We start from the raw sequence: 25799 nt of genomic DNA on the forward strand, positions 1-25799 counted from the left end.
CTCATCTGTTGTTGAAATTTGGTTGACTCTTAAGTGCTCTCAAAGGCAATTAGGGATGTGCAAAACACCCGCATCCCATGAAAGAATAAAAAAAGAAGAAACCCTTATTCATGCCTTTGTTATCTCTTTCAGCACACTCCTGGCCTTCCTGTGACATTCTACCCTCCATAAACGTGAGGTCATCCAAAGCTTTACCCATGTCCTAACTTGCACCAAGTCCCGTTAACCCATCACCCCTGTGCTTGGGGACCTTTTCTTCATTCTTTCATGGGATGTAGGCATCACTGGCTAGGCCAGCATTTATTGCCCATCGCTAATTGCCCTTGATAAGGTGATGGCAGGCTTCCTTCTTGAACTGCTGCAGGCTATGTGGCGTAGGTACACTCAGTGCTGTTGAGAAGGGAGTTCCAAGATTTTGACCCAGCAACAGTGAAGGAATGACAATGTAGTTCCAAGCCACTGTGCATCAGTGGTGTGGAAGGAGTGAATGTTTGTGGATGGGGTGCCAGTCAAGTGGGCTGCTTTGTCCTGGATGGGGTTGAGCTTCAAGTGTTGTTGGAGTTGCATCCGGGCAAGTGGAGAGTATTCCCTCACACTCCTGACTTGTGCCTTGTAGATGGTGGACAGGGTTTAGGGGGTCAAGAGGTGAGTTACTCCTAGCCTTCCTAGCCCCTGACCTGCTCTTGTAGCCACAGTATCTATATGGCTAGTCCAGTTCAGTTTCTGGTCAATGGTAACCCCCAGGATGTTGATTGTGGGGGATTCAGCAATAGTAATGCCACTGAATGGTGATGGTTAGATTCTCTCTCGTTGGAAATGGGCATTGTCTGGCATTTGTGTGGCATGAATGTTACTTGCCACTTGTTAGCCCAAGCCTGGATATTGTGCAGGTCTTGCTGCATTTGGACATGGACTGTTTCAGTATCTGATGAGTCACGAATGGTGCTGAATATTGTGCAATCAACAGCAAATATCCCCACTCCTGACCTTATGATGGAAGGAAAGTCATTGATGAAATAGCTGAAGATGGTCAGGCCTAGGACACTACCCTGAGGAACTCCTGCAGTGATGCCCTGGAACTCAGGAGATTGACCTCCAAACATCTTCCTTTGTGCTAGGTATGACTCCAACTAGCAGAGAGTTTTCCCCCTGATTCCCATTGACTCCAGTTTTGCTAGGACTCCTTCATGCCACATTCGGTCAAATGCTGCCTAGTCAGCAATGCCCACATCCCGTGAATGTTATCGTCAGCTGTCCCTCGATTAGAAGATAATGTATACGTATACTCAGGACTGTGAGTTTCTGCCATGGATCTTCATGTGACTGAAGAGACCGATTCTCAACCAACAGATCTTTGGGCACATGGAGCAGGACATCCCACGAGGTAGTGGGATCTGGAGTGAAGGATTCACTTTCTTTTGCTTCCTTCTGCTGCCACTCTGCCTCATCATTAAAACGTTGTGACTCAAAGCGTAATGTAGCTTGATGGACATGTCGTCGCCATTTTGAATGATTGGTTACAAGCTCCTCCCAGTCATTTAATGTCAATGCTGTCATGCTCAAGGGAGAGCTTCAGTGTCTTTGAAGTATTTTGTTTGTTCTCCCTGGAACAGTGGCCATTTGAGAGTTGAGAAAACAGTACTTGGTGGGTGAGATGGTTTTTGGCCATCCAGACACCGTGTCCACTCCATCGAAATTGATTCTCCAGGAGCTTTGCCTGGATATGGAGCTGGTTTCAAGGAAGACACTAGCGTTTGTTCAGTAGTTCTCCTCTTGAATCCAGAGGATGCAGCAGAGGCATTGCTGGTGGAATTTCTCTAGCGCTCTTATGTGTTGCTGATACACAGTCCAGCTTTCATTGCTGTACAGGAATGTGGTGACAACAACTGCTCTGTACATTAGGACTTTCCTTGACTTTTGGAGGCCTTTGCTTTCAAACACTCGCTGCTATAGTTTGTCGAAGGCTGAGTTGGCGCAGGTGATCCGGTGTTGGATCTCCTCGTCAATGTGGCCTTTAGAGAGAGGTGGCTACCAAAGATATGGGAAGTGTCCAACATATTCCAGAGTGTCTCCTTCAACATATATGGGAGGTGGAATATTTGGCTGAAAGGGTATGGGTTGATATGAATTTTGTTTTGGCAACATTCAAGGATAGGCCAAGTTTCTTGAATGCAGAATTGAATTGAATTTCTAAACAAATAAATACAAACCTTAACGAATAATATCTCTCATCTTTGATATTGACCTATACAATTGAAGTAGCATCAACAAAGAGTTTGACTGGGAATAAAATAAGGGGAAAGAAAGCACAATGTAAATTAATTTGATGGGTGTGGTGAAGAATGCAAGTTTTCCATAACTATGGTTATGGGAAGGCTGTACTGCTCATGAGGGACAGCAACAAAAGTGATTCCAGTTATGAAGCAATCTTTGGAAAAGAGATTTCAAGACGACCAATTGAAGTTTACAAGTTTTTAAAGGAATTGACAAAACTGACCCTGGCAAATTGACTCCCATCATGAATAATTCAAAGGCCAGAAAGACCATTTTAGAAATTAGAAAGCTATTAGTAAGGTAGGAAGTCAGGCAAATTCTTTTCTCACTAAATGATGTGGTTGTGAATAAGAACAGGAAAGGCTTTTGAAGCAGTCCCAATCAATTAATTCAGGAGACAACTGTGTTTTTGGTTAGAGGTTTGAAGGATATGGGTGAATTGGCGGGGATGACCTGGAAAAAGTGGGTAAGCTTGCTTTTGTCAAAGCACTTTCATATTCTGACTATCGTGACAAAATTATAAAACTATGATCCTTCCTTGCAATTCTCTATTCATTTGTATAACCACCCACTGAAAGAACCTTGTAATGTGACACAATTCCATGCTGTTTATCATGTAGACAATAGCAGGAACTTTTATTTTGAAAAGGAATTTTTTTGAATTATGAGCATTCTTGACTAAAATGCTGTTGGCTTGAAAAACAAATGGAAGTTTTAGTTTTGTTTTATTTTTGGCTTTCTTAACAAATAATAAAAAGCAATAATCGAACATTCGTTGATTTGGCATGACATTGCTTAGCTCACATTGGAGAATATGGTCACTTGTGCTTATCTTTTTTTTGTCGTCATGTTGGTTTCTCTCTTTCCCCTTTATCTCTCCATTCTCAGCTGCTTTTATCCCCTTAACCCTATGTTTTTTCTTCTCTCCCAACTCTGTCTCTCTCTTCCTCTTTCTTGCTCCATCCCCCTCCCTCTCATCTCTTTCCCCTCCCTCCCCCGCCCTTGCCCCTCCCTCCCCGCCCTTGCCCCTCCCTCCCCCGCCCTTGCCCCTCCCTCCCCCGCTCTTGCCCCTCCCTCCCCCGCTCTTGCCCCTCCCACCCCCGCTCTTGCCCCTCCCTCCCCCGCTCTTGCCCCTCCCTCCCCCGCTCTTGCCCCTCCCTCCCCTGCTATTTCCCACCACCTCCCTTGCCCACCTTCTCCTTTGGTCTTTTTCTGTCTTATTAGTTCTGTTTACTAGGTTGTGGTGGATGATGGCAAGAAAAAGAGCTTTAAGAACTGCATGCTGAATTTCAGATGTGGGTTCAGTGGCTCTTTTCTCATCCATCCCCTCCTCAAGAACATAAAATCCCAAGGACACTTGATAGGGTGTTTCCTCTTCTGAGGGAGATTAGAGCTAGGGGACACAGAGTAAGAATAAGAGGTCTGCGTTATAAAGTGGAGATGAGGCGCAATTTATTCTCTGAGGGATGTTAGTCTGTGGAGTTCTCTTCTGCGGAGAGCAGTGGAGGCTGTGTCATTGAATTTATTCAAGGCTGAGTTAGATTTTTGATCAACAAGGGAATCGAGTTATGGAGGGTAGACAGGAAGGTGGAGTTGAAAGCACAACCATGATCTTATTGAATGGCGGAGCAGGCTCAAAGGGCCAAATGACTGACTCCTGCACCTAAGTCCTATATTCCTATGTTCTAAGTAATTTGTGCTTCCCCTTCGTTTTCATCACATCCTCTATTTTTTCACCTTCCCATTACCCTTCATACACCCCTCATTCTAGTTGCAGCCCCAACCTTTGAACTAATTACAGCACTCTACTATCTTCAACTTCCCCTTGTTCCACTGTCACCAGACCCTAATCTCTCATTCACTCCCCCAAGCATAAAGACTGAGAATTAGAGGCTTCCTCACTGTAAACTGATTCCCGCTTTCCCCTCATCTACCCTCCTTTCTTATAATGAGGAAAAATGCATTTCATTTACCAAAGTTAATATACAATGGTTGTTTATTCAGCTTATTACGCAGCTTGTCATTTGAACACTACATTGCTACCTGCAATTGGGGCCTTTGTCACTTAGTGCTAAAAGGATGTTTTATAGGTATCAGTTGTGTCTCCTCTACTATGTTATTCAGTTGTGCACTTGGCTAAGTTTATTAGTTATGCATCAACAATATTTAAATACAGTACTGTAACATTATACTGGAGATCAAGTAGCTTAGGCATTATACTGGGCTTTTCAACACTCTGTAATATCATTTTAGTTGGGTATCAAGCTCAACCTTAAAATGCACAACTTCTGATATCGGATCCCTATATTTTAAAATTCTGAGGCCTGATAATAGCTGTCAAAAACTTCTTATTCAGCATTTTGAAGTAAATTGACGATAGAACTGCATGTTGTATCTGTCAAGATATGGACACAGATCTCCCAGTCTCCGGATGGTCATACCGTGGAGGTACTCCAGAAGATGTGCTGGGGTACTCTTCCGAAGTCCCCATGCACTGACTACGCAGGAATTGCCCAGGAAATTTATACTTCCATTGGGCAATTACCCTGCATCTGGAACCCTCCGAAACTCTGAACTCAAGAGTTTGGATGGTTTTGGCTCACTTAGCAGAATAGTTACTCTGGACCTCCCAACAAACACACCTGACCACCCAACTACCCCGCCACCCCACTCTGACCCACTCTACCCCTTTGCCCAATTACCTTACACACTTAAATTTAAATTTACCGGAATACGGCCCCTAGTGCCGTGAAAAGGGGGTGTGGTTCGGCTTCCCCCCCCAATGCTCCTGCACCATGAAGGAAGGACTCCAGGAGCATGCACGCTCTACATTTCACAGGATGCCCGGTTTGGAACTCCAGGTGAGAAATGCGGAGCTCCAGTGCAAGGTAAGTAAAAAGGAGAGGAGTGGCAATCTGATGTTGATTGCCACCCCATGGAAGGTTTGGCCCATGATTTTTATTTGACCCCAAATTCTTCCTAAATCTCCTAATAAATTACATAACTTTGAAAATGGGAAAAACACTGCGTTTCAGCAAGTATATTTTGCAGTACGAGCAATTTTAGTTTTGTTTATTATTCTTTGATGGGATGTGGGTGTCGCTAGCAAGGCTAGCATTTGTTGCCCATCCCTTAATTGCCCTTGTACTGAATGGCTTGCTACCACATTGAAGTGGGTCTGGAATCACATGGAGGCCAGACCAGGTAAGGACAGCAGATGGCTAAAGGGTAAAAGCAAAATACTGCAGATGCTGGAAGTCTGAAATAAAAACAGAAAATGCTGGAAAAACTCAGCAAGTCTGACAGCATCTGTGGAGAGAGAGAAACAGAGTTAATGTTTCGAGCCCATATGACCCTTCTACAGAGCTCCAGATGGCCAAAGGACATTGGTGAACCAGATGGGTTTTTATAACAATTGATAATAGTTTCATGGTCACCATTACTGAGACTAGCTTTATATTCCAGATTTGTTAATTAATTGAATTTAAATTCCATCAACTGCAATGGTGGAATTTGAACCCATGCCCCAGATCATTAACCTAGGCTATTAGATTAGCAGTCCAATGACATTACCACTACGCCACCGATTTATATTTCTTGTAGGTTCCATGCTGCCTTTATGTACTCCTTCAGTTGGGATGGACTGGTTCGTGGATATTCTTTTATGTCTACTTGCCTTACTTGATAATTGGCCAAATCACCGCTTAGTGTTGATCCTAACTCACATTTGGTGATATTGGCACTGCCTCACTACTTCTACGTATCATTTATACATCAACATCTGTTCATTGTTTAGTATTGCAGAACTTCAAATGCTTATCTGCATACTTTGTATTTCTATTGACATCCTTATCCTTATTTTCATTTCCTTTTTAATAATTAAAACCATCTCACCTAGGCGTAACCAAAATCTCCAAACCTACACAGTTTATGCACTTCTTAGGGTGGCTTAACATGTCAGTACTCCCATCCTTTTAAGTTAATCCCTTTTTCCTGTCTAACCAATTCTTCAATGTTTCTGAAACCCTCATTTACTTTAGATTGTAATCTACCTCATTTATTTAAAGTAAAATTATTTTGCTCTACAATTATATGCTGTACTTTTAGCTTTGAGAATTCTGAAACTTGTAATACTAAAGCTTGTGAGCTTTAATTCTTAATTTGCAGTCAGTGAAGTTGTGTTTACAACTGTTGCAGGATTCATTGATGGTGCAGTAAATCCTTTTCAGGCAGTTAGGATTAAAATTGGATTTCTTTTGATATTTCGTATAAATGTACTTAATTCTTATCCTACTGTCAGAACAATAGCAGGATGCTAATTAGTGAACCACAGTTGGTGTCACATCAGGAAGATCAAAGATACAGTTTTCATTTCCTGCTACAAACTCCATTCCTTCCTTATTGACTCCCATTTCTCCTTTCCAGCCTATCCAGCCACTGAAGCTGAACCAGACTGCAAAACCTTACTGTCCTTTTGAACCCAGATCTGAGCATTGACTTCAACATCCTATCTGATACCAAAACAACCTACAGGATTGCTTGCCTTTCCTCAGCTTCTCAAGCATTGAGATCCTTATCCATTTTCTAACCCTGTAGACAAGATTTATTCCATATCGTCCTCCCGACTCTCGTGATCCACCCTTCAAAAGCTTGTTTAAAATCTATTTGTACTAAGCCCTGCTCATACAACCCTCCTGTCCATGCTGACCTACACTGGTTTCCACCTTGTATTAAATCTAAAATCCACATTTCTTTTTTCAGATCCCTCCCTGCCTCACCATATCTTGTCTCAGCAACCTTCCTGAGCCTTATTTCTCTTTCCACACTCTTCAGTCTTCTGACTTCAACCCTTTGGTGCATTTTTTCATAACTTCTCGCTGATCTTTTCAAATGCTGGATCTGCCTTAGGGATTCTCAGCTCCTCCACCTCTGCACTTTTTAGAAAAAGCCTTTCAACATTTATCTTTTCCACCAGGTTTTTGATTATTCATCCTAAACTCTTCCACCATGGCTCAGTGTCCATACCTGTATCCTTTTCCATTTGGGACACTATTTTTACATTAAGGATCCTTTTGTAATATAGGTTGCTAAAGACAGTTACAGCTCATTGCCATGCTCATTTGCTGATTGTAGTTGAGCATTGTTTCTCTAGCTGCCATTAAAAAAAACAACAAAGTACCTACTGGCTACTGCCATATGAAAACAAAAAATTGAATTTTGAAGGGATAATACTTACTGATTTGAACAGTAGTCAAAAGGAGCGCCGTTTTTAGTTAACCTTGTTTTTTGGGGGGAGAAAGAGGAACGGTGTCAATTTTTACCAAGTGAATTTGCGTGCAGTTGATGTAGTGATGTGTTTAAGATGGTGATCAAAGTTGCTGAAGCACTTCTCTGTTCAGTAGGATATAGTGCTATGCAATGAAATTAGTGTTTCATTTCTGTTGCTTGGCAAAATGCTTTAAATTTTCTGTCAGTATACTTGTTTATATCCATCAACCTTTGTTTTGTACAGAAAAGTAGCTGAATTTTAAGCTGGTTTTAATTATTTTAGCAAATTGCTATCTTATATACATTTCCTCCCTACTTAAACATGAAAAAACTGTGCAAGCTGACAGTCCATGACTGAGAATACAAGCATGGTTGGCAAATTCTTAGCTGCTTACGCGTGGTTTTTATCTATGTACACTTCTCAATCTGAAAAACAGAAATGGAAATAGTTTGGTGCTTTTCCTCACAATTCCTTTTCAAATTAAGTTTAGGTTTTTTTTACCAGGGTTGACTATATTGAGAAGATGGATAAGCTTTATAGTGGGGGAGAGGAGTTCCTAGTGGCCCATATGAAATTTAAAGAGAAAACTTATCAAGCATTGTCCTTAACAGGCAATGAATTACTTTTGAAGCGCAGTCACTATGGTTATGTAGGAAAACTGTAACATTGCTGAATGTAAAGTATTACATTTGGGTAAGTAAAATGTGGAATTAAGTATGCAGTGATTTGAATTAGCACAGGATGGCTATGAGAGAGTCTGGAAGTAGTTGTGAATGTTGCCTTCAATGTCATGACAATGTGGCAAAGTAATTTAGAACAATAGAATGAAGTATTTTATGTACAGAAGATAAGGCAATAACTTGATGGAAGTTATACTAAGGTTTCATACTCTCCTTTGCCACATAGTACTGATCGGAACACACTTAAAATGCAGTAATAAAACACAAAATGCTAGAAATGAACTAACTCATCTGCATTTTAAATAGAGAAGCAGATTTGTATTTTGGTTCTTGACTTTTCCTTAGCACATTAAGATAAAAGAGCCTCTAAAATATGTTTAACTTTTTTTTTAAAAATTGGGGACAAACAGGTATTTCATGAGCAAATTAATGGGTTGAATAGCACGTGAACGGAGGCAATCGCCATTTCCGAGCAGAATTGAGGATATTAAAATTTTTAAAAAACTATTATTGGACTTTTAAAATGGACTCCAAGAGGCACCTGCCCTTTTACAACTGCAATGTTTGTTAAGCTTCTAGAAGGTTTCAAGTGGATTACAAATAGGCATGCCTAGACAACCCACCTGTGGCATTTCATACCTACCATTGTCCAGAACTAATCAAAGAACACCAAAAGAATGAACTCAGGCTTGAAAGGCATTTGGAAATCCAAATTGTAAATTAGATTACCACTTGCCTTATTTGCAACGCGATTCAGCATTTTGCTAGAGGGTCAGATGATATAGCAACCATCTTTGCTTGCCTACCAAGAATATAGAAAAGGCAGGGCAAGCTGTCTAGAATCAGAGACATCTTGAAACATCAGAGAAGCAGCCAAGAGCTTCAACTCGGGAGAGAGGGAGAGACACCCAGAATTAGCTAGTGGCCTGCTGTAAGTAGCTGGGCAACTGAAAGTGCCACACCTGCAATACTGTAAAATCAAAACAAGGAACCTCTCCCTTCCCTGTACCCTGTTCCATTTCCTAAGCTACCTGTGAAAGCAACCTGTGGCAATTCGACAGCGGAAACCATAGCAGCTGCTGAGCTAATCCTGCAATTCCAAGCCTTCACCAGACAATGCAACATCTCAAATAAGAGACTGAACTTGATTCAGTTTTTATGAGCATTGTTTTATCTTCATCTGTAATTAGTCTTTGTATGCATATGTGTGTGTGTGATATTGTGTTTCCTTAAGTAACCTCCAGAGCAAGAGTGTAGAAATAAACTAACCTTTTCTTTTTAAATACAAAAGGCTTTGCTGCTTGATTATTTTAAATTAACTCACTCACTTCAAGGGTAAGAAATACACATCCACATATAAATATATTGATCACAGGCAACTTCAAGGAAACACCGACTGTGAGACACAATCAAAAGATATTAAGAACAAAATAATGTGAAAACAGCTAAAGTGACAAAAGGGAGCAGGAAATAGCCACATGAGAAAGCAGAAAGAATTCTGCCAGTGCTGATGGTTGACAGTTTATAAAAATAATGAATGCTAAAAAGGCAGAGTGGGTCGAACTAAAGGTAAAATGAGCCAACTCTACTTCCACACTAAGGTACAGACCTCTACCTTGCTAAATTATTTTTTCATGGGATGTGGGTATCGCAACACTTATTGCCCATCCCTAATTGCCTTTGAGCTGTGGCTTCAGAGAACAGTTAAGAATCAACCACACTACTGTGGATAAAAACAAAAAACTACTGCGGATGCTGGAAATCCAAAACAAAAACAGAATTACCTGGAAAAACTCAGCAGGTCTGGCAGCATCGGTGGAGAAGAAAAGAGTCAACATTTCGGGTCCACACGACCCTTCAACAGTTCTGTTGAAGGGTCGTGTGGACCCGAAACGTCGACACTACTGTGGATCTGGAGTCACATGTAGATAAGGATGGCAGATTTGCTTCCCTAAAGGACATTCGTGAACCAGATGGGTTTTTACAACAATTGATCCATGGTGGTCACCATTACTGAGACTAGATTCTATTAATTGAATTTAAATTCCACCAGCTGCTATGGTGAGATATGAACCTGTGTCCCCAAAGCATTAGCCTAGGCCTCTGGATTACTAGTCCAGTGATATTACCACTACACCACCATCTCCCCTGCTGAGCAGAGTAATAAGCCTGAGCATTAGGAAAGTTTTAGAACCAGTGAAGGATAATGAAAAAATTATTGGGGAGAGAAAATAGAATATGAGAGTAAACTAGTAAGAAATATAAAAACACATTGTGAGAGCTTCTACCACTATTTAAAAGGAAGAGGTTGAGTCAGGGGAAATTATAATGGGGATAAGAAAATGGAAGAGACATTGAACAAATATTTTGCATCACAGTAGAAGACACAAAAAGATGCCAGAAATAGTGGAGAACCAAGGATCTAGTGAGAATGAGGAACTTAAAGTGATTAATGAGAAAAGAAAAAGTACTGGAGAAATTAATGAGACTAAAAGCTGACAAATCCCCTTGACCTGATAAGCTATATCCTAGGGTTTTAAAAGAGGTGGCTTAAAGATGGTGGATGCATTGGTTGTAATCTTCCAAAGTCCCTTAAATTCTGGAGTGGCTCAGTGGATCAGAGTGCAGCAAATGGATGGGGAAAGCAGGGAACTTTAGGCCAGTTAGCCTAATGCCAGTCATCAAGAAAATGCTGGAATCATCATTAAGGAAGTGGTGACAGGTCACTTAGAAAATCATAATTAGGCAAAGTCAACATCGTTTTATGAAAGGAAAATTGTGTTTGACAAATTTATTAGCATTTTTTCTGGATATAACTAGTAGGCCAGATATAGGAGAACCAGTGGATATTTGGATTTTCAAAAGGCAGAATTCAAAAATAGTGAGGTTATGTTAAAGTGTAACAGGCACAATGTGTGTACATGTTCTTTCCGCCTGTAAAGAACAGGGCCCTGTGTATTAATATATGCAGCTTCCAGTACAGGCAAACGTGCCACATGGTGAGCCTGACTGACAATCTTAAATTGGTTGTCAGCGTAATTCTTAGCATAGTGAGAATTATTTAGCAAATGTTGTCCAATCACAGAATCACATCTAATGTTGGACACTGTGTTTTGAGTTTTGCAAGCATGGGCTGGTTGGGTATGGTCTGTACCTTGCCTGTGGTGAACAGTGGCTGGGACATGCTGTTTGATACGATCCACCTCTCTTTGGGACGTATGGCCTACACGTAGCATCACGCTAGAACAGAAATTCATATACCACATTACTCATTTGTGTGATAGGCAGAATGTCTTTTTAGTTCGATGGCAGCATCCTGTTAGTGGTGAATACCACTCGTGTTGCTACTACAGAGTAGCAGCGTGAAACATATAGCTTCACCTGTTGCTCAAATTAGATGTGATTCATGGTTGGTCATTTGTTAAATAATCCTCAATGTGCTGAGAATTACGCTGACAACCAATTTAAGACAGTCAGTGTGTCGCAATGTGGCACTTCTGAGTGTACTGGAAGCTACATATATTAATACACAGAGCCCTGTTCTTTGCAGACAGAAATAACATGTACACACTTTTAGCCTGTTTCAGCCAAACAAAATAAGTGACAGTCATTCGTTGACCAAGTCCTCAGGGCAATGTCTTGACAATCAGGGTCAAGCTGCCAGGTCTAAGTTTCAAACAATGCTTAGCAGTTAACTATCGGTCACCATCAATGGTGCATTCTCCATGGCAACGCCACTTGCCAACCAATCAGCACTCTTCACACACAGTATAAATGTTGTTTTTTCCCCCTTATATTGGCATTCTTGCGAGTATCCTGATAAGCGCAAGATGAAAAGCTTAGACATGTCTTTTTTTTCAGCAATACTCAAGTTGTGTAACACCAAATGACTATTTATATTCTATGTAATTGTGTATAATTTAACAAGGGGAGATTATTAGATTCAGGGTAAGGAGCTAAATAAGTGTGGCAGGAACAAGCTGGAATAACAGTCTGCTGGGACAATCTGAATTATGTATGTGCAGAAGAGGTAGAAATGGAGCTGCGTGGAATAAAGGAATTGGGAAATGGTTTCTTTTTCAATAGTGGGCTCATGGTTAGGGGAGACAGGAGAAAGAATCAGGAAATTTGCATACAGCCTCACCCAGTCCTTCTGCTCTATGACAGAAGCCCTTCTATTTTTTTCAGTGGGTTAGAATATGATGTTCTGAGAAAAGGTGCTGAAATGCAAAACGACTGATTCCTGGCATAAATACTTGGATCTTTATCAGGATTAGAGAAGTTTAAGCATAAATGAAAGTAGAAATAAATTGAAAATGCGATTTTGGATTTGAACTATTTGATCACAGAACAATGGATGTTTGGAATAATCTACCAAAGGAAAAAACAATAGAGTCAGTCAAAATGCAATTCAGTGTCATGATGGAAGTAGTGTGCTAGAAGAATCACACTCAGTGGACTGAATGATGTTTTATCTTTGGCATTTCTTGTTTTTTCTTGTGCTCTCAAACACTTAGGGTCTGTCTTCCTGTTATGAATTCAATTCATTATGTCTGTGTGTGTTAAATTTGCAGTCTATGGACATTGTAACATTTAAAGGTACAGGAGGACCAAGGAATTGATTAAGAAGGGGAAAATAGAGTACGAGAATAAGCCTGCGGGGAACATAAAAACTGACTGTAAAAGTTTCTATAGGTATGTGAAGAGACAAAGATTGGTGAAGACAAATGTAGGTCCCTTACAGTCAGAAACAAGGGAATTTATAATGGGGAACAAAGAAATGGCTGACCAACTAAATACATACTTTGGTTCTGTCTTCACAAAGGAGGACTCAAATAACATACCAGAAATGTTGGGGAACATAGGGTTTAGTGAGAGGGAGGAACTGAAAGAAATCAGTATTAGTAGGGAAATGGTGTTGGGGAAATTGATGGGATTGAAGGCCGATAAATCCCCAGGGACTGATAATCTGCATCCCAGAGTACTTAAGGAAGTGGTCCTAGAAATAGCGGATGCACTGATGGTTATCTTCCGAGATTCTATAGACTCTGGAACAGTTCCTACAGATTGGAGGGTGGCTAATGTAACCCCACTACTTAAAAAGGGAGGTAGAGAGGGAATTATAGACCAGTCAGCCTGATGCCGGTAGTAAGGAAAATTCTAGAGTCCATTATAAAAGATTTAATAGCTGAGCACTTGGAAAACAGTGGCAGAATCGGACAGAGTCAGCATGGATTTACGAAAGGGAAATCATGCTTGACAAACCTGCTGGTATTTTTCGAGAATGTAACTAGTAGAGTTGATGAGAGGGAGCCAGTGGATGTGGTTTATTTGGACCTTCAGAAGGTTTTCGACAAAGTCCCACATAAGAGATTAGCATGTAAAATTAAAGCGCATGGGATAGGGGGTAGTGTATTGAGATGGATAGAAAACTGGTTGGCAGACAGGAAACAAAGAGTAGGAATAAATGGGTCATTTTGTGAATGACAGGCAGTGACTAGTGGGACCCCAGCTATTCACAATATATATTAATGATTTAGATGAGGAAACTAAATGTAATATCTCCAAATTTGCAGATGACACAAAGCTGGTTGGGAGGGAGAGCTGTGAGGAGGATGCAGAGATGCTTCAGTGTGATTTGGACAAGCTGAGTGAGTGGGCAAATGCATGGCAGATGCAATATAATGTGGATAAATGTGAGGTTATCCACTTTGGTAGCAAAAACAGGAAGGCAGATTATTCTCTGAATGGCTATAAATTGAGAGAGGGGAATGTGCAACGAGACCTGGGTGTCCTCGGACACCAGTCGCTGAAGGTAAGCATGCAGGTGGTAAAGAAGGCAAATGGTATGTTGGCCTTCATAGCGAGAGGATTCGAGTATAGGAGCAGGGATGTCTTGCTGAAATTATAGTGGGCCTTGGTGAGACCACACCTGGAATATTGTGTGCAGTTTTGGTCTCATCTGAGGAAGGATGTTTTTGCTATAGAGGCAGTGCAGCGAAGGTTTACTAGATGATTCCTGGATTGGCGGGACTGACATGAGGAGAGATTGAGTCAGTTAGGATTATATTCACTGGAGTTCAGAAGAATGAGTGGGGGATCTCATAGAAACCAATAAAATACTAACAGGACTAGACAGAGTTGACCCAGGAAGGATGTTCCCAATGGTGGGGGAGTCCAGAACCAGGGGTCACAGTCTGAGGATACAGAATAGACCATTTAGGACTGAGATGAGGAGAAATTTCTTCACCCAGAGAATGGTGAGCCTGTGGAATTCGTTACCACAGAAAGTAGTTGAGAGCAAAACATTATATGTTTTCAAGAAGGAGTTAGATATAGCTCTTGGGGCGAAAGGGATCAAAGGGTATGAGGAGAAAGCAGGAGCAGCTATTGAGTTGGATGATCGGCCATGATCATGATGAATGGTGGAGCAGGCTCAAAGGGCCGAATGGCCTACTCCTCCTATTTTCTATGTTTCTACGAATGTTCCCATTCTGGTTACATTCGTTCCTGCCTAGTAACAAGGATGGGACCCTTTGGGAGTGTTTTGATAGGTTCCCGGAACAGTTCAAGGGTCAGTGAACAACCCTAATTCAGGGAGTCAGTTTGAGACAATTTGCTAGCCAAGAAGTGTCACAGACACAGGGACAGGAGTAGGCTCTGTTAAGTAAGTAGAAAGAAGGGAGCAAAGAAATAGGCTCCGAATCAAAGAAATAGCTGCAGTTGGCAGACTGACTCTGCACTGTGGGCCACTGGGGCAAAGGTACCCTTTTGGAGCAGTGGTGTTCTGCTTGGCACAGCCATAGGTCAAAATCCTGGAACCCCCCTCCTAACAGCACTGTGGGTGTACCTACACTACATGGAAGGCAGCAGTTCAAGAAGGCAGCTCACCACTATCTTCTCAAGGGTAACTAGGGATGGGCAATAAATGCTGGTCTTGCCAGTGAAGCCCACAGCCCATGAATGAATGAATGAATAAAACAAAAACGTGCTTGTGAGCTAATGTTGAGTCACTCAGGAATTCAGGGAGAGGGAACCTTGGAAGGTAAGATTGAAACCCTGCAAGATGGGTCATTGTTAAAGCCATCCGAGTGAGAGAAATGTTTGGAGAGAATTCCAAGGCAGGATCTTCAAAGGTAGAAATTGGAAACCCTCGTGAGAAAGACGAAGTTTCAGTGAGATTGGTTGATGAACAGTGGGACTAACGTCTGGGTGATTCCTTGAGAATTTTATAGACTCTGTCTTGGTCTGTCATTTACTCTGAACTGTGGTGTGTTCGACCACAGTTTGTTAATTCACATGTACCTGAATGTTAGAGTATAAGATACATATTTTAAATTGTTTTATCTTTCTAAACTTGTATAGTAAATTTTGTTTTGTTTGTTCAAAACCTATGGAATCTTGTGGCTTTATTCCAAAAGCAGATGTCTTGAATCTCAACTTTTTATCCACTCTAAACAAAATGTTACTGGTCCCTAACCGGACCTCGCCCCATGTCCTTGGATCTGGCTAAGGATCAGTGAACAACCCTTCTTCAGGGAGCACTTCCTAACAGTAATGTTGGATTCAAAGATACAGATCCTCTGTGCAAAGTCTCAATAGAATTTTCATTTTTTCTGTCGTACTGCAGTCTGTTGAAATTTGCTCTGACAAAAAAAATCACATTTTCTCCTGACATAAAAGATTGAAAATCTTAATTGTAATGTGATCGGTATATTTCTAGAAAGAATTATCTTTTATTTTTACAGATCAATGAGTTAAGTCATGTCCAAATTCCAGTTATGTTGATGCCAGATGACTTCAAAGCCTATAGCAAGATAAAAGTGGATAATCACCTTTTCAATAAGTAAGTTTATTGCCTTACATTGTGTTTAAATAAATTTTAATTAAGTTGGAAATTAATTTTTGTATCATGTGAAATGAAATGTGCTGTGGTTTAGATTTTTGCTTACAGCCTTTCATGATAGTGCTCCCACCTACAAAACGATGTGGACAGTTCTCCCTCTCAGGTGAGGAAATGACTCCACTCTTAGTTAGTCCTATCATGGGTTCCTAAGAGATTAAACTTACAATCAGAGGTGTAAATAAGTATTATGGCAGAGAGTGATGCAGAACATTACTTAAGGGAAAACATTTCATTTGCTCGTATTTTTTAACAACTCATATGATTTGTTGGGTGTATTGAATAATCATAGGATACAGTTTGACCATCTTTGCTTGTGAATTCCCAATTGAAATGTTGTTCCTTTGCCATACCCTTTTTCCGCTTAGATTTAGACTTTTAATTTCCAGATTCATTCGTTCCTGTTTCTTCTAAAGTTTTTTTTAAATCTTGTCTTTGGTAGAGGGAGTGCTGCATTGTCAGAGGTGCTATTCTTTGGACAAGCTCATAAACCAAGTCCTAGTGGTCTAAGTGAACCTAAGAGGGTCACTCAGCTTTAAGAGAGATGTTTGCACTTATACATCACATGTCACAGAAATCTCTTCGCTGATTTTTGTGTCTCTAAAGTTAAGTTTCATCAACTTGATGAGAAAGCTTCACCCATTAGATAGCTCTGAATTATTTGTTATGCAAGATCCTCGGCTGATGATAGTTTCTTCAGAACAGTATTGATGAATCTTGGTAACTTGAAGTCAGCTGTCTGTCTTCCTCTTTTGTCTTTCAACCCCACAAAAACTAATATTCCTAAAAAGGAGATTTATCACAGGCAGTAGACTAGATTCCCTGTAGAATTGGAGGGTTGTAAAACTTGGGGTTTGGGAGGGTGGGGGAAGTGAGATTGTTATTCTCTAGATGAGAATTTTAAATTTAAGGCATTGAGGGACCGGATGTCCATGTAGTTTAGAGAGGTCAGAGAGAATAGATAGGTAGGTTATGGTATAGGTAGCAGAGATTTGGAGGAGCTAAAGTTTACAGCAGGTGGGTGATGAGACGCCAACCTGAAATTAATAATACAGGGCAACAAAAGAAACGCTGGCCTCTATAGCTGCCTTTTGACAACAGAATAAGACAAAAGCTGAACTGGGGAAAAATATTGTTGATATATTGCTAAGAGAATATCACAAGAGCTCAACATCAAGGACACCTTCAATTTGACAGTACTTCCTGAATAGATACAAATTTTCACCTTAACCATGAGAATATTCATTGTGAATATTTGCATGTTCCAAAGGCAGAAGGGTGGTATAGTTAATTCACTGCACTATACAATCCACCAAATGTGCGTCTACACTATATTTAAAAACTTATATCTGCATAAGTTTTCTGTCAACTTTCCACTATAACTTCCTACATCCTAATTTATAATGAAACTGTCTTTGTAAACTTGCCATGCTGTGATTGCATCCTCCTGCCAATGGTGATGCAGGAGCATTAGCTGTCTCCTTTTCTAGTACTACAGAAAAATTCCTATGCTCTAACCAGTCTACAGTATTGCTGCAATTTCCAACGTGACCTATCATCAATTGCAATTTGTGAAAGAGAATTCAAATTTACCACCATTTGTGTATTGAAGTGTTTCCTAATTTCACTCCTGAAAAATCAGGCTCTAATTTTTATACTATGCTCTTTAGTCCTAGACTTCTTAACCAGCAGAAATAGTTTCTATGTACCCTATCTGTTCCCCTTAATATTTTGAAAACTTTGGTCAAATTCCCCCTTAACCATGTAAATTCCAAAGAATTCAACTTTAGTTTGTGTAATATCTCCTCGTAATTTAACCCTTGGAGTCCGGGTATCATTATGGTAGATCTAGGGTGCATTCCCTCCAAGGCCAATATATCCTTCCTAAAGTGTGGTGCCCAGAACTGCTTGCAGAACTCCAGGTATGGTCTAACCAGGGCTTTGTATAACTGAAGCATGACTTCTACTCCCTTTTATTCTAATCCTCTAGATATAAGGTCAGGATTCCATTAGCTTTTTTTAAAATTATTTTCTGTACCTGTTCATGACATTTTAATGATCTATGTACCTGGACCTCCTAGCCTCTTTGGACCCTGACTGTTTCTAGTTTTTCACCATTTCTATCCATGTGTTCTATCCATTTTAGGTCCAAAGTGGGTGACTTCATTTGCTGATATTAAAATTAATTTGCTGCATTTTAGCCCATTCACTTAATGTATCAGTGTCTCTTTGTAATGTTACACTTCCATCTACAGTACCACCTTTCTTTGTGTCATCGGCAAATTTGGATATGTAGCTTTCTAACCTGTCATCTAAGTCATTACTAAATACGGTGAATAGTTGAGGCCCCCACACAGATCCTTGTAGGACACCACTATTCACATTCTGCCAATTAAAGTACCTGCTCATTATCCCAATTCTCTTCCATTTGCCGCTCAGTCAATTTCCTGAGCAGTTCAACAATTTGCCTTCAATTCCATGGGCTTCAACTTTAGCTAATATTCCCTTAAGAGGGAATTTGTCAAAAACTTTCTGGAAGTCCATATAAATAAGGTCCATAGACATCCCCCTGTCCACTATTTTAATTGTCTTTTCAAAAATTTCAATCAGATTTTTCAGGTACGGCCAACCCTTTACAAATTCATACTGGAACTCTTTGTCCAGCTGAAAATTTTCAAGGTGTTCAGTCATCCTTTCTTTAATTCTGTGCTCTATGAATAATAATATAAAAGTAAAGCACTACATTAAAAGGACAGAATGTATGTATATAATATAGGCAAAATTAAGTCTAATTCTTCCGAACCCCACACTATCTAATTCTGATTCATCTGCACTATGGTCTTGACTCTTGTGTGTACTGTCAAAAGTTTTACTTTTTTTTAAACCAGATGCATCCTTTCCTTTTATATTGTAATAATAGATGATTTTGTTCCCTCCATAACTAGTTGGCATTACCTTATTTATTTATACAGACAGTATCTAAGAGATTTAATTTATTTACCAGGGAGAATATGCCAAGTCACTTTAAGTTTAAGGAGTACTGCCCTATGGTCTTCCGAAATTTGAGAGAGAGGTTTGCAATTGATGATCAGGATTTCCAGGTAGGTCTGTGTTGCGATCACTTAATAACTGTGAGAGGGATGAAAATTCCTCTATCAAATACTCTTCAGTCAGTCAGTGAATTTGTTTGGTATGATCGCTCAATTGATTTAATGCTTAACATATTTGCGAGGTCTTGGTTTCCAGTCCCAGAGCTGTCTTTGAAGATTTTGCCTCAACTGGTTGAATTTATTTTGTGGGGGCTGGTGGGGTGGATGGGTGTTGTGTGGCTGGTTATTGGAAGCCGCTTGTTCATCCTTAAGTTAAAATTAATCGTCGGAGCTCTGAAACCCATTGGACAATCACATGATCACTGAGCAGTGGTTCAAATTGCCCCAGTTTACCTATTGGTTTCAAGTCGCCTGCAAGGGAAGAAAAATAAAGTGCAGTTATATCTTTGAAGTAAAATTTATGTTGATAGAAAATTAGAGTTCTTTGAATTAAAAGATGAAAAGTGAAAACATCGGCAACAATGATTCAGCAGAATGGGATTAGTGGACTAAGGTGTACTGGATCTACAAAACAGTTGTTGTTTCAAAGAAAGTAAAGGGAACATCACAACCAGAAAAACTATATGCATTTATAATGTAAATGAAAATGCTGTTTCCCAATGTATCAATGAAAAATTTCTTTTCAAGGCTACAAGCAAACAGTACGATCACTTTCTCTGCAAGTTTTGTACCAGAGGTTGCAATCTACCTTGGTCTTGTGTCATTTATGAAGTGTTTGGTCCTATATTGTATTGGTACAATCTATCTCTCCTTTACAAATATTAAGGTTATTACTGTGTACATACCAGAGAGTAAATTCTGTGCTCCCAGTAGCTACTGCGTTCACTGGAAATACAGGTCAGAAAATCAAGGTTAAAGTACACCTTCAACCCGTTACTCTCTTCCAGCATGGCTTTCCTCACTGGTAGCACATGATCATAGAATTTAACTTCCTGTTCCTAAACTGGAGATACTGGAGAAGCTAATAAGGCCAAAGGGTTAGTCTCTGATTCACAATCCAAACATCACTTTGCAACAATACAAATGTATATTAGAACATTTGAAATAAACTCCTAGTAATTTCACTTGCAACAAGTCAGCTTTTTTTTGTTCTTTATTATAAGACTGGTTTCCAATCTTAAGAAGTGAAACAGAACTGTGGATATTTAAATTTTCCTTAATCTGCAACCATGGTGATTTTGAAACTTGTCTCTGAGGATTCCTAAACATATTGACAAATTCTTCAATTTTCATAAGAAACAGTCAGAGGAGAGTAATGTCACTTGGCAGAAAACATTATTAGCATGTGGCAGCAGAAGTAGCATGCTGGTAAATGAACAAATGCAGATACTTGATAAGAGACTGATAGAAATCTGAAATCAAAGACCATCATCTTCCATCTCAGTGTTATCACCCATCTCTGCACCTGCCAATCTGCTGCTGAAAAACTCATTCATACCTTTATTAACTCCATACTCAGCTATTCTAATGCTCTCCTGGCTGGCTTCCTAACTTCCACATTCCATAAATTTTAGCTCAGCCAAAACTAGGCTGCTCATATTCCAACCTGCACCAAGCCCTTCTGAACCATTACTCTGTATACTCACTAACCTATTTCAGCTCCTGGTCCACCAATGCCTTGAATTTGAAATTCTCATCCTGGTGTTTGAATCCCTTGCATCCCCACCTCACAAAGCTCCCATCTCTGTAAGCTACTTGAGCTTTACAAACCTCCAAGAACTCTGCATTCCACCGGTTCTAGCCTTGTGCCCTTCATTGACGGGGACGTTTTGTCAGTTGTGTAAGGGCTAAAACCTGAAACTTTCCCTAAATCTTTCACCTCTTTCTCATCTTTCAAAACCTTGTTCAAATCTACCTTTTTGACCGAGCTTATGATCACACCTCCTACAATTTCTTTCTTTGGCTCAGCATCAATTTTTGCCAGATTGCACATCTGTGAATTACCTTTGACCTTTTTCCTAGTTTAAAGGCGCAATGTAAATGTAAGCTTTTGTTGTATGTATGTCAGCTACTTTGGGGACACACAGGCATAGTTCTTATTTTCTCAATTTGGATATTTGAAGACCAACACAGGAATGATGATATGGGAAAGTGCTGGGAAAAGCATCAAAAAGTTTATGCCAGTTATGGTTAGCAATTGTCATCTCCTTTTGGCTGTAGTCTGCTAATATAGGAAGCAATTTTATTTTCTGTTATAAATTTTCACATATTGGTTGTTCTGCCCTTTTGCATTTCTGCTCATCTACTTTCACCCATGTACTTCCAGCAATATTCCTGTGCATTTCATGTTAGGATCATGATTCCTTTATACTATGTATATACTATGTATACCAAAGTATGATGTATTTTCCACATTATCTAACTTGTACTTGTAGACTATACCATCTAGGTTGTACTATTCATAGAGTTTCTCTACCTTTAGCATCATTCAGCTATATCATTTGTTCCTATTTGTCTTAGTCATTTTTGTTTTGATTTTGTCTCTTTTTTGAGAACTGAACTTCAATGCCAAGTATATTTTGTAGCTGTGCAATTGAAGGTTTGAACCTATTCTTGATAAATTGGAACACTATGCAATGAAACCACCAGAATTTGACATGTATGTATAAGAGTAATGATTATTGGTAGGAAGAATATTACAAGAACTTAGAAAAAATAATAGATCATTTAGAGAATTCTACCAAAATTGCACAATTCTTATTGTAAAGTAAAAGGAAAGCAATCAATAAAGCCAACAGAATGCTGATTTACATGCAAAAATGTAAAAGTTCAATACAGCACAAGTTGGGGGAATTCATGCAAAGCCATGAAGATAATCTAATCAGATCATATCCTCAAAATGTGTCCAGATTTGGACAGAAGAAAAGTTAGTAAAAGTCTTGCAGATGTTGCAGCAAGAATGGATTAATCTGATCTGTAGAGCCAATAAGACAGATGAAAAGAAAGGATGGAGAACCTTCAAAGGAGATAACAAAGAGGGGTTTTCACAGATAGGATGGAAATGCTATACAAGAAATAAAACACTTCAAGTTAAATCATGATAGCACTGTAAGGGGACACAAGAAGGAAAAAAAAGGAAGCTGCATTTATATAACTCCTCAGCACATGCCATGTTCTCCACAGCCGATTAATACATTTTAAGTGGAATCATTACTATTATGTAGGGAAAAGTGAAACTGAAAACTGATGCCAGAAAGTTCTTCGTACAATAACTGATCAAGTTGTGCAGCTGGCAGGAGAGTCAGATCAGATACCTGAAATTGTTTAAAATTGACTGGATACTCTGGGGAACATGTGGGCAGACTGGATAGATGAACTAAACAATATTCTTTGTCCAAATCTACTCTTGAGCAAGATATTTTGCTGTTCATATTCAACCAAGTTATGATAATATAAATAGAGAGCATGATAGTCTAATTAATTGTGCAAAGTAAATTAGGCAATTCAATTTGCAAAATAGGCGTCTAATTGGCAAATGTACTTCAACATAGATTAGTGTGAGGTGGTGCATTTAGTTTGGAAGAATAAGGAGGCCATGTACTGCTTGGATAATAAGAGATCAAACAGGTTAGAGGAACAAAGAGATTTAAGGGTACAGGGGTATGCACAACACTGAAAATAGCTTCGTTAATAAGTTTAATAAGGCCATAAGAGCACTGGGGTTTATTTCGAGAAGAACAGAATTGAAAAGCAAAGAAATTATGTTGAACTTTTATAGAACCTTGGTTAGGTAGCACTTCGGAGTACTCTGCAGAGTTCTGGTTTCCATATAAAAAAGGATACAAGATAAAATGTAGAACAGAGAGGTTATGTCTGTTAGAAAAGACTGAACAGGCTGAAACTCTTTTTCTAGAAAAGGGGAGGCTGAGGGGCGATCTAGTAGAGGTCTTTAAGATTATGAAAGAGTTTGATAGGTGTAGAAAATATGTTCCCACTGGTGCTGGTTACAGGGGGAGGAGCAGTTTAAAAATAGGGGCCATAAAAATCAGATAGTTATTAATAAATCCAATAGGGAATTCAGGAGAAACTTCTTTACCAAACAGTGGTTCAAATATGGAACTTGGGTACCACAAGGAATAGCGAATAGCAAACATGTATTCAAGGGAAAGCTAGATAAACACATGAGGGTGAATGGAATAGAAGGCTTGTGTGTAGTATAAACAATGGCATTGGGCCAAATGGCCTGTTTCTGTGCTGTACATTCTGTGTATTTCTTTACCTACCTGTCCTCGATGCAATACACACCTTCACACAAGTGAAAGAAAATAGGATATAGACAAAGAACAATTCCATCAGACCATGCTACTGCTAAAGGTGATTAGTCCATAAATGGACTGGAATGAATATGCCTTTGCTTGAAATAGATTAGAAACAATAGAAACCATCAATGTCAATTACAATGACATACTTGATGCTCAAGAAGGAGGTGACACAGGGGAAAGACCTTGTGAGCAAATGATAATGGAGGATTTTATAGAAGATTTAAGGAATGGCTTGTATACGTAAAGCCGACATAAAGTCTTATCAAGCAAGTGTGCCTGCTAGCTTATTCTAAAATGTAGTATTTCAAATTTCAACTTATGATGGAGAGAAAGTCATTGATGAAGCAGCTGAAGATGGTTGGGCCTAGAACAGTCCTCTGATGAACTCCTGAAGCAATCTCTTGGGCTGAGGTGACTCAAGCCAGTGGAGTGTTCCTCCTGATTCCATTGACTTCAATTTTGCTAGGGCTCCTTGATGCCACACTCAGCCAAACACTGCTTGATGTCAAGGGCAGGCACTCGCATCTCAACTCTGGAGTTCAACTCTTTGTCCATGTTTGGACCAAGGCTGTAATGAGGTCAGGAACCAAGTGGCCCTGGAACCCAAACTGAGCAAGGGTGAGCTGTACGTGCCGCTCAATAGCACCATCGACAACACATTCTATCACTTTAATGATCAAGAGTTGACTAGGGCAGTAATTGGCCAGGTTGGATTTGCCCTGCTTTTCGTGTACAGGGCATACCTGGACAATTTCCTACATTGCCGGGTAGATACCAGTGTTGTAACTGTACTGGAACAGCTTGGCTAGGGGTGCAGCTAACTCTGAAGCACAAGTCTCACTACTACTTCTCGTATGTTGCCAGGACCCATAGTCTTTGCAGTAACCAGTGCCCTCACCTGTTTCTTGATATCAGTTGGAGTGAATTGAATTGGCTGATGATGGGGACCTCAGGAGGAGGTGAAGATTGGTCAGCAACTTGGCTTTTCTGGCTGAAGATGGTTGAAAATGCTTCAGTCTTGTCTTGTGCACTGACGCGCTGGGCTCTCTCATCATTGAGGATAGGGACATTGGTGGAGCCTCCTCTTCTGGCTAGTTGTTTAATGTCCATCATCAGTCATGACTGGATGTGGAAGGACTGCAGAGCTTTGATCTGATCCATTGGTTGCGGGGTCACTTAACTCTGGCTATCACCAAAGCATGTTGCTTCTGCTGTTTAGCATGCATGTTGGAGCTTCACCAATTTGGTACCTCATTTTTAGGTATGACTGTTGCTGGCCCTGGCATGCTCTCCTGCATTCCTCATTGAACCCGATTCAATTGCCTGCTGTGGTTGGAATCGTCTGCAAATTTGACTAATTGGCATTGGGTTTATGAATCCATGACATTAATGTCAATTCAAAACAGGGATCTCTGGGCACCCAACTCAGTATTTGCACTCCCCCTAATATTACTTCTCTAAGAACCTATTGTTTCCTACCCTTTAAACAATGTCAAATGTTGTTCTGAATTCCCCACTGGTTTAATCGTAATTAGTAAAATTTTTTACAGAATTTGTACATATGCTTTTAGGAAGTCAAGGTACATTGAAGCACTTTCCATAGTCTATTTGGGATGTTGTTTCCTCAAAGTTCAAGAAGACTGAATTTCACCTCTGCATCCATGTTGTGCTATTTAATGGGCTGTTATCATATAGGTAGCTATCAAGCTTACTCCTCAATTGACACCTGGGTAGGTGGAAGCGTCAGTGTTGTCACCCTTTGGGCATTACGTTAGCCTGTTTTCAGACTGCCAGGGCCTCCCCAGTTTTCACTGAATCCCTCACTGTGGTTGTCAATGAGGCTGAAATCTCATCTAAAGTTTCTTGGTACTGGGAACTGGCTGTATTCGATTCTGTTGGCAGAAAAGGAGGTGACAAAATCCTATGTTCAGATTATTTCAACTCAAACATTTTCAACTCAAATATAATTATGCAAACTTATGTGGATCGCATATCATGCAGAGTAATATATGGATTATATTTCCTTATGGAAAATTAACTATACTATTTATAAGTACCATGGTGCAGCATTGTACTATAATTGTTTTGTGTAGCATATTTCTGTGTCAAGTTGTAGATGATATGATGTGTTGCTGATCTATACACTGGGTCTTTTAAATGGAAGCAAAAATATTTACAAAATTTGGACTTAATTTGTTGACAATTTTAGTACCGCTATATAATTAATTATGGATTGGTCAGCTCGGTTGGTTAGATGGCTAAGAGTGTGGTTCAGAAAAACACCAATAGCATGGTTCAATC

At 39.9% G+C, this 25799-nt stretch overlaps 1 protein-coding gene across 1 annotated transcript in view; it reads left to right on the forward strand.

Annotated features, from left to right (window-relative positions):
• Positions 1–25799, forward strand: part of LOC144678509 (phosphatidylinositol 5-phosphate 4-kinase type-2 alpha) — a 237280-nt gene that overhangs the window by 123580 nt on the left and 87901 nt on the right. Inside the window, exons 2-3 of the mRNA XM_078538269.1 lie at positions 15972–16069; positions 19131–19227. Coding sequence (XP_078394395.1) covers positions 15972–16069; positions 19131–19227 — 195 coding nt within the window. The remainder of the gene's footprint in view (positions 1–15971; positions 16070–19130; positions 19228–25799) is intronic.

Source organism: Cetorhinus maximus, chromosome 3, assembly GCF_964194155.1.
Source record: "Cetorhinus maximus chromosome 3, sCetMax3.hap1.1, whole genome shotgun sequence".
Classification (NCBI taxonomy): domain Eukaryota; kingdom Metazoa; phylum Chordata; class Chondrichthyes; order Lamniformes; family Cetorhinidae; genus Cetorhinus; species Cetorhinus maximus.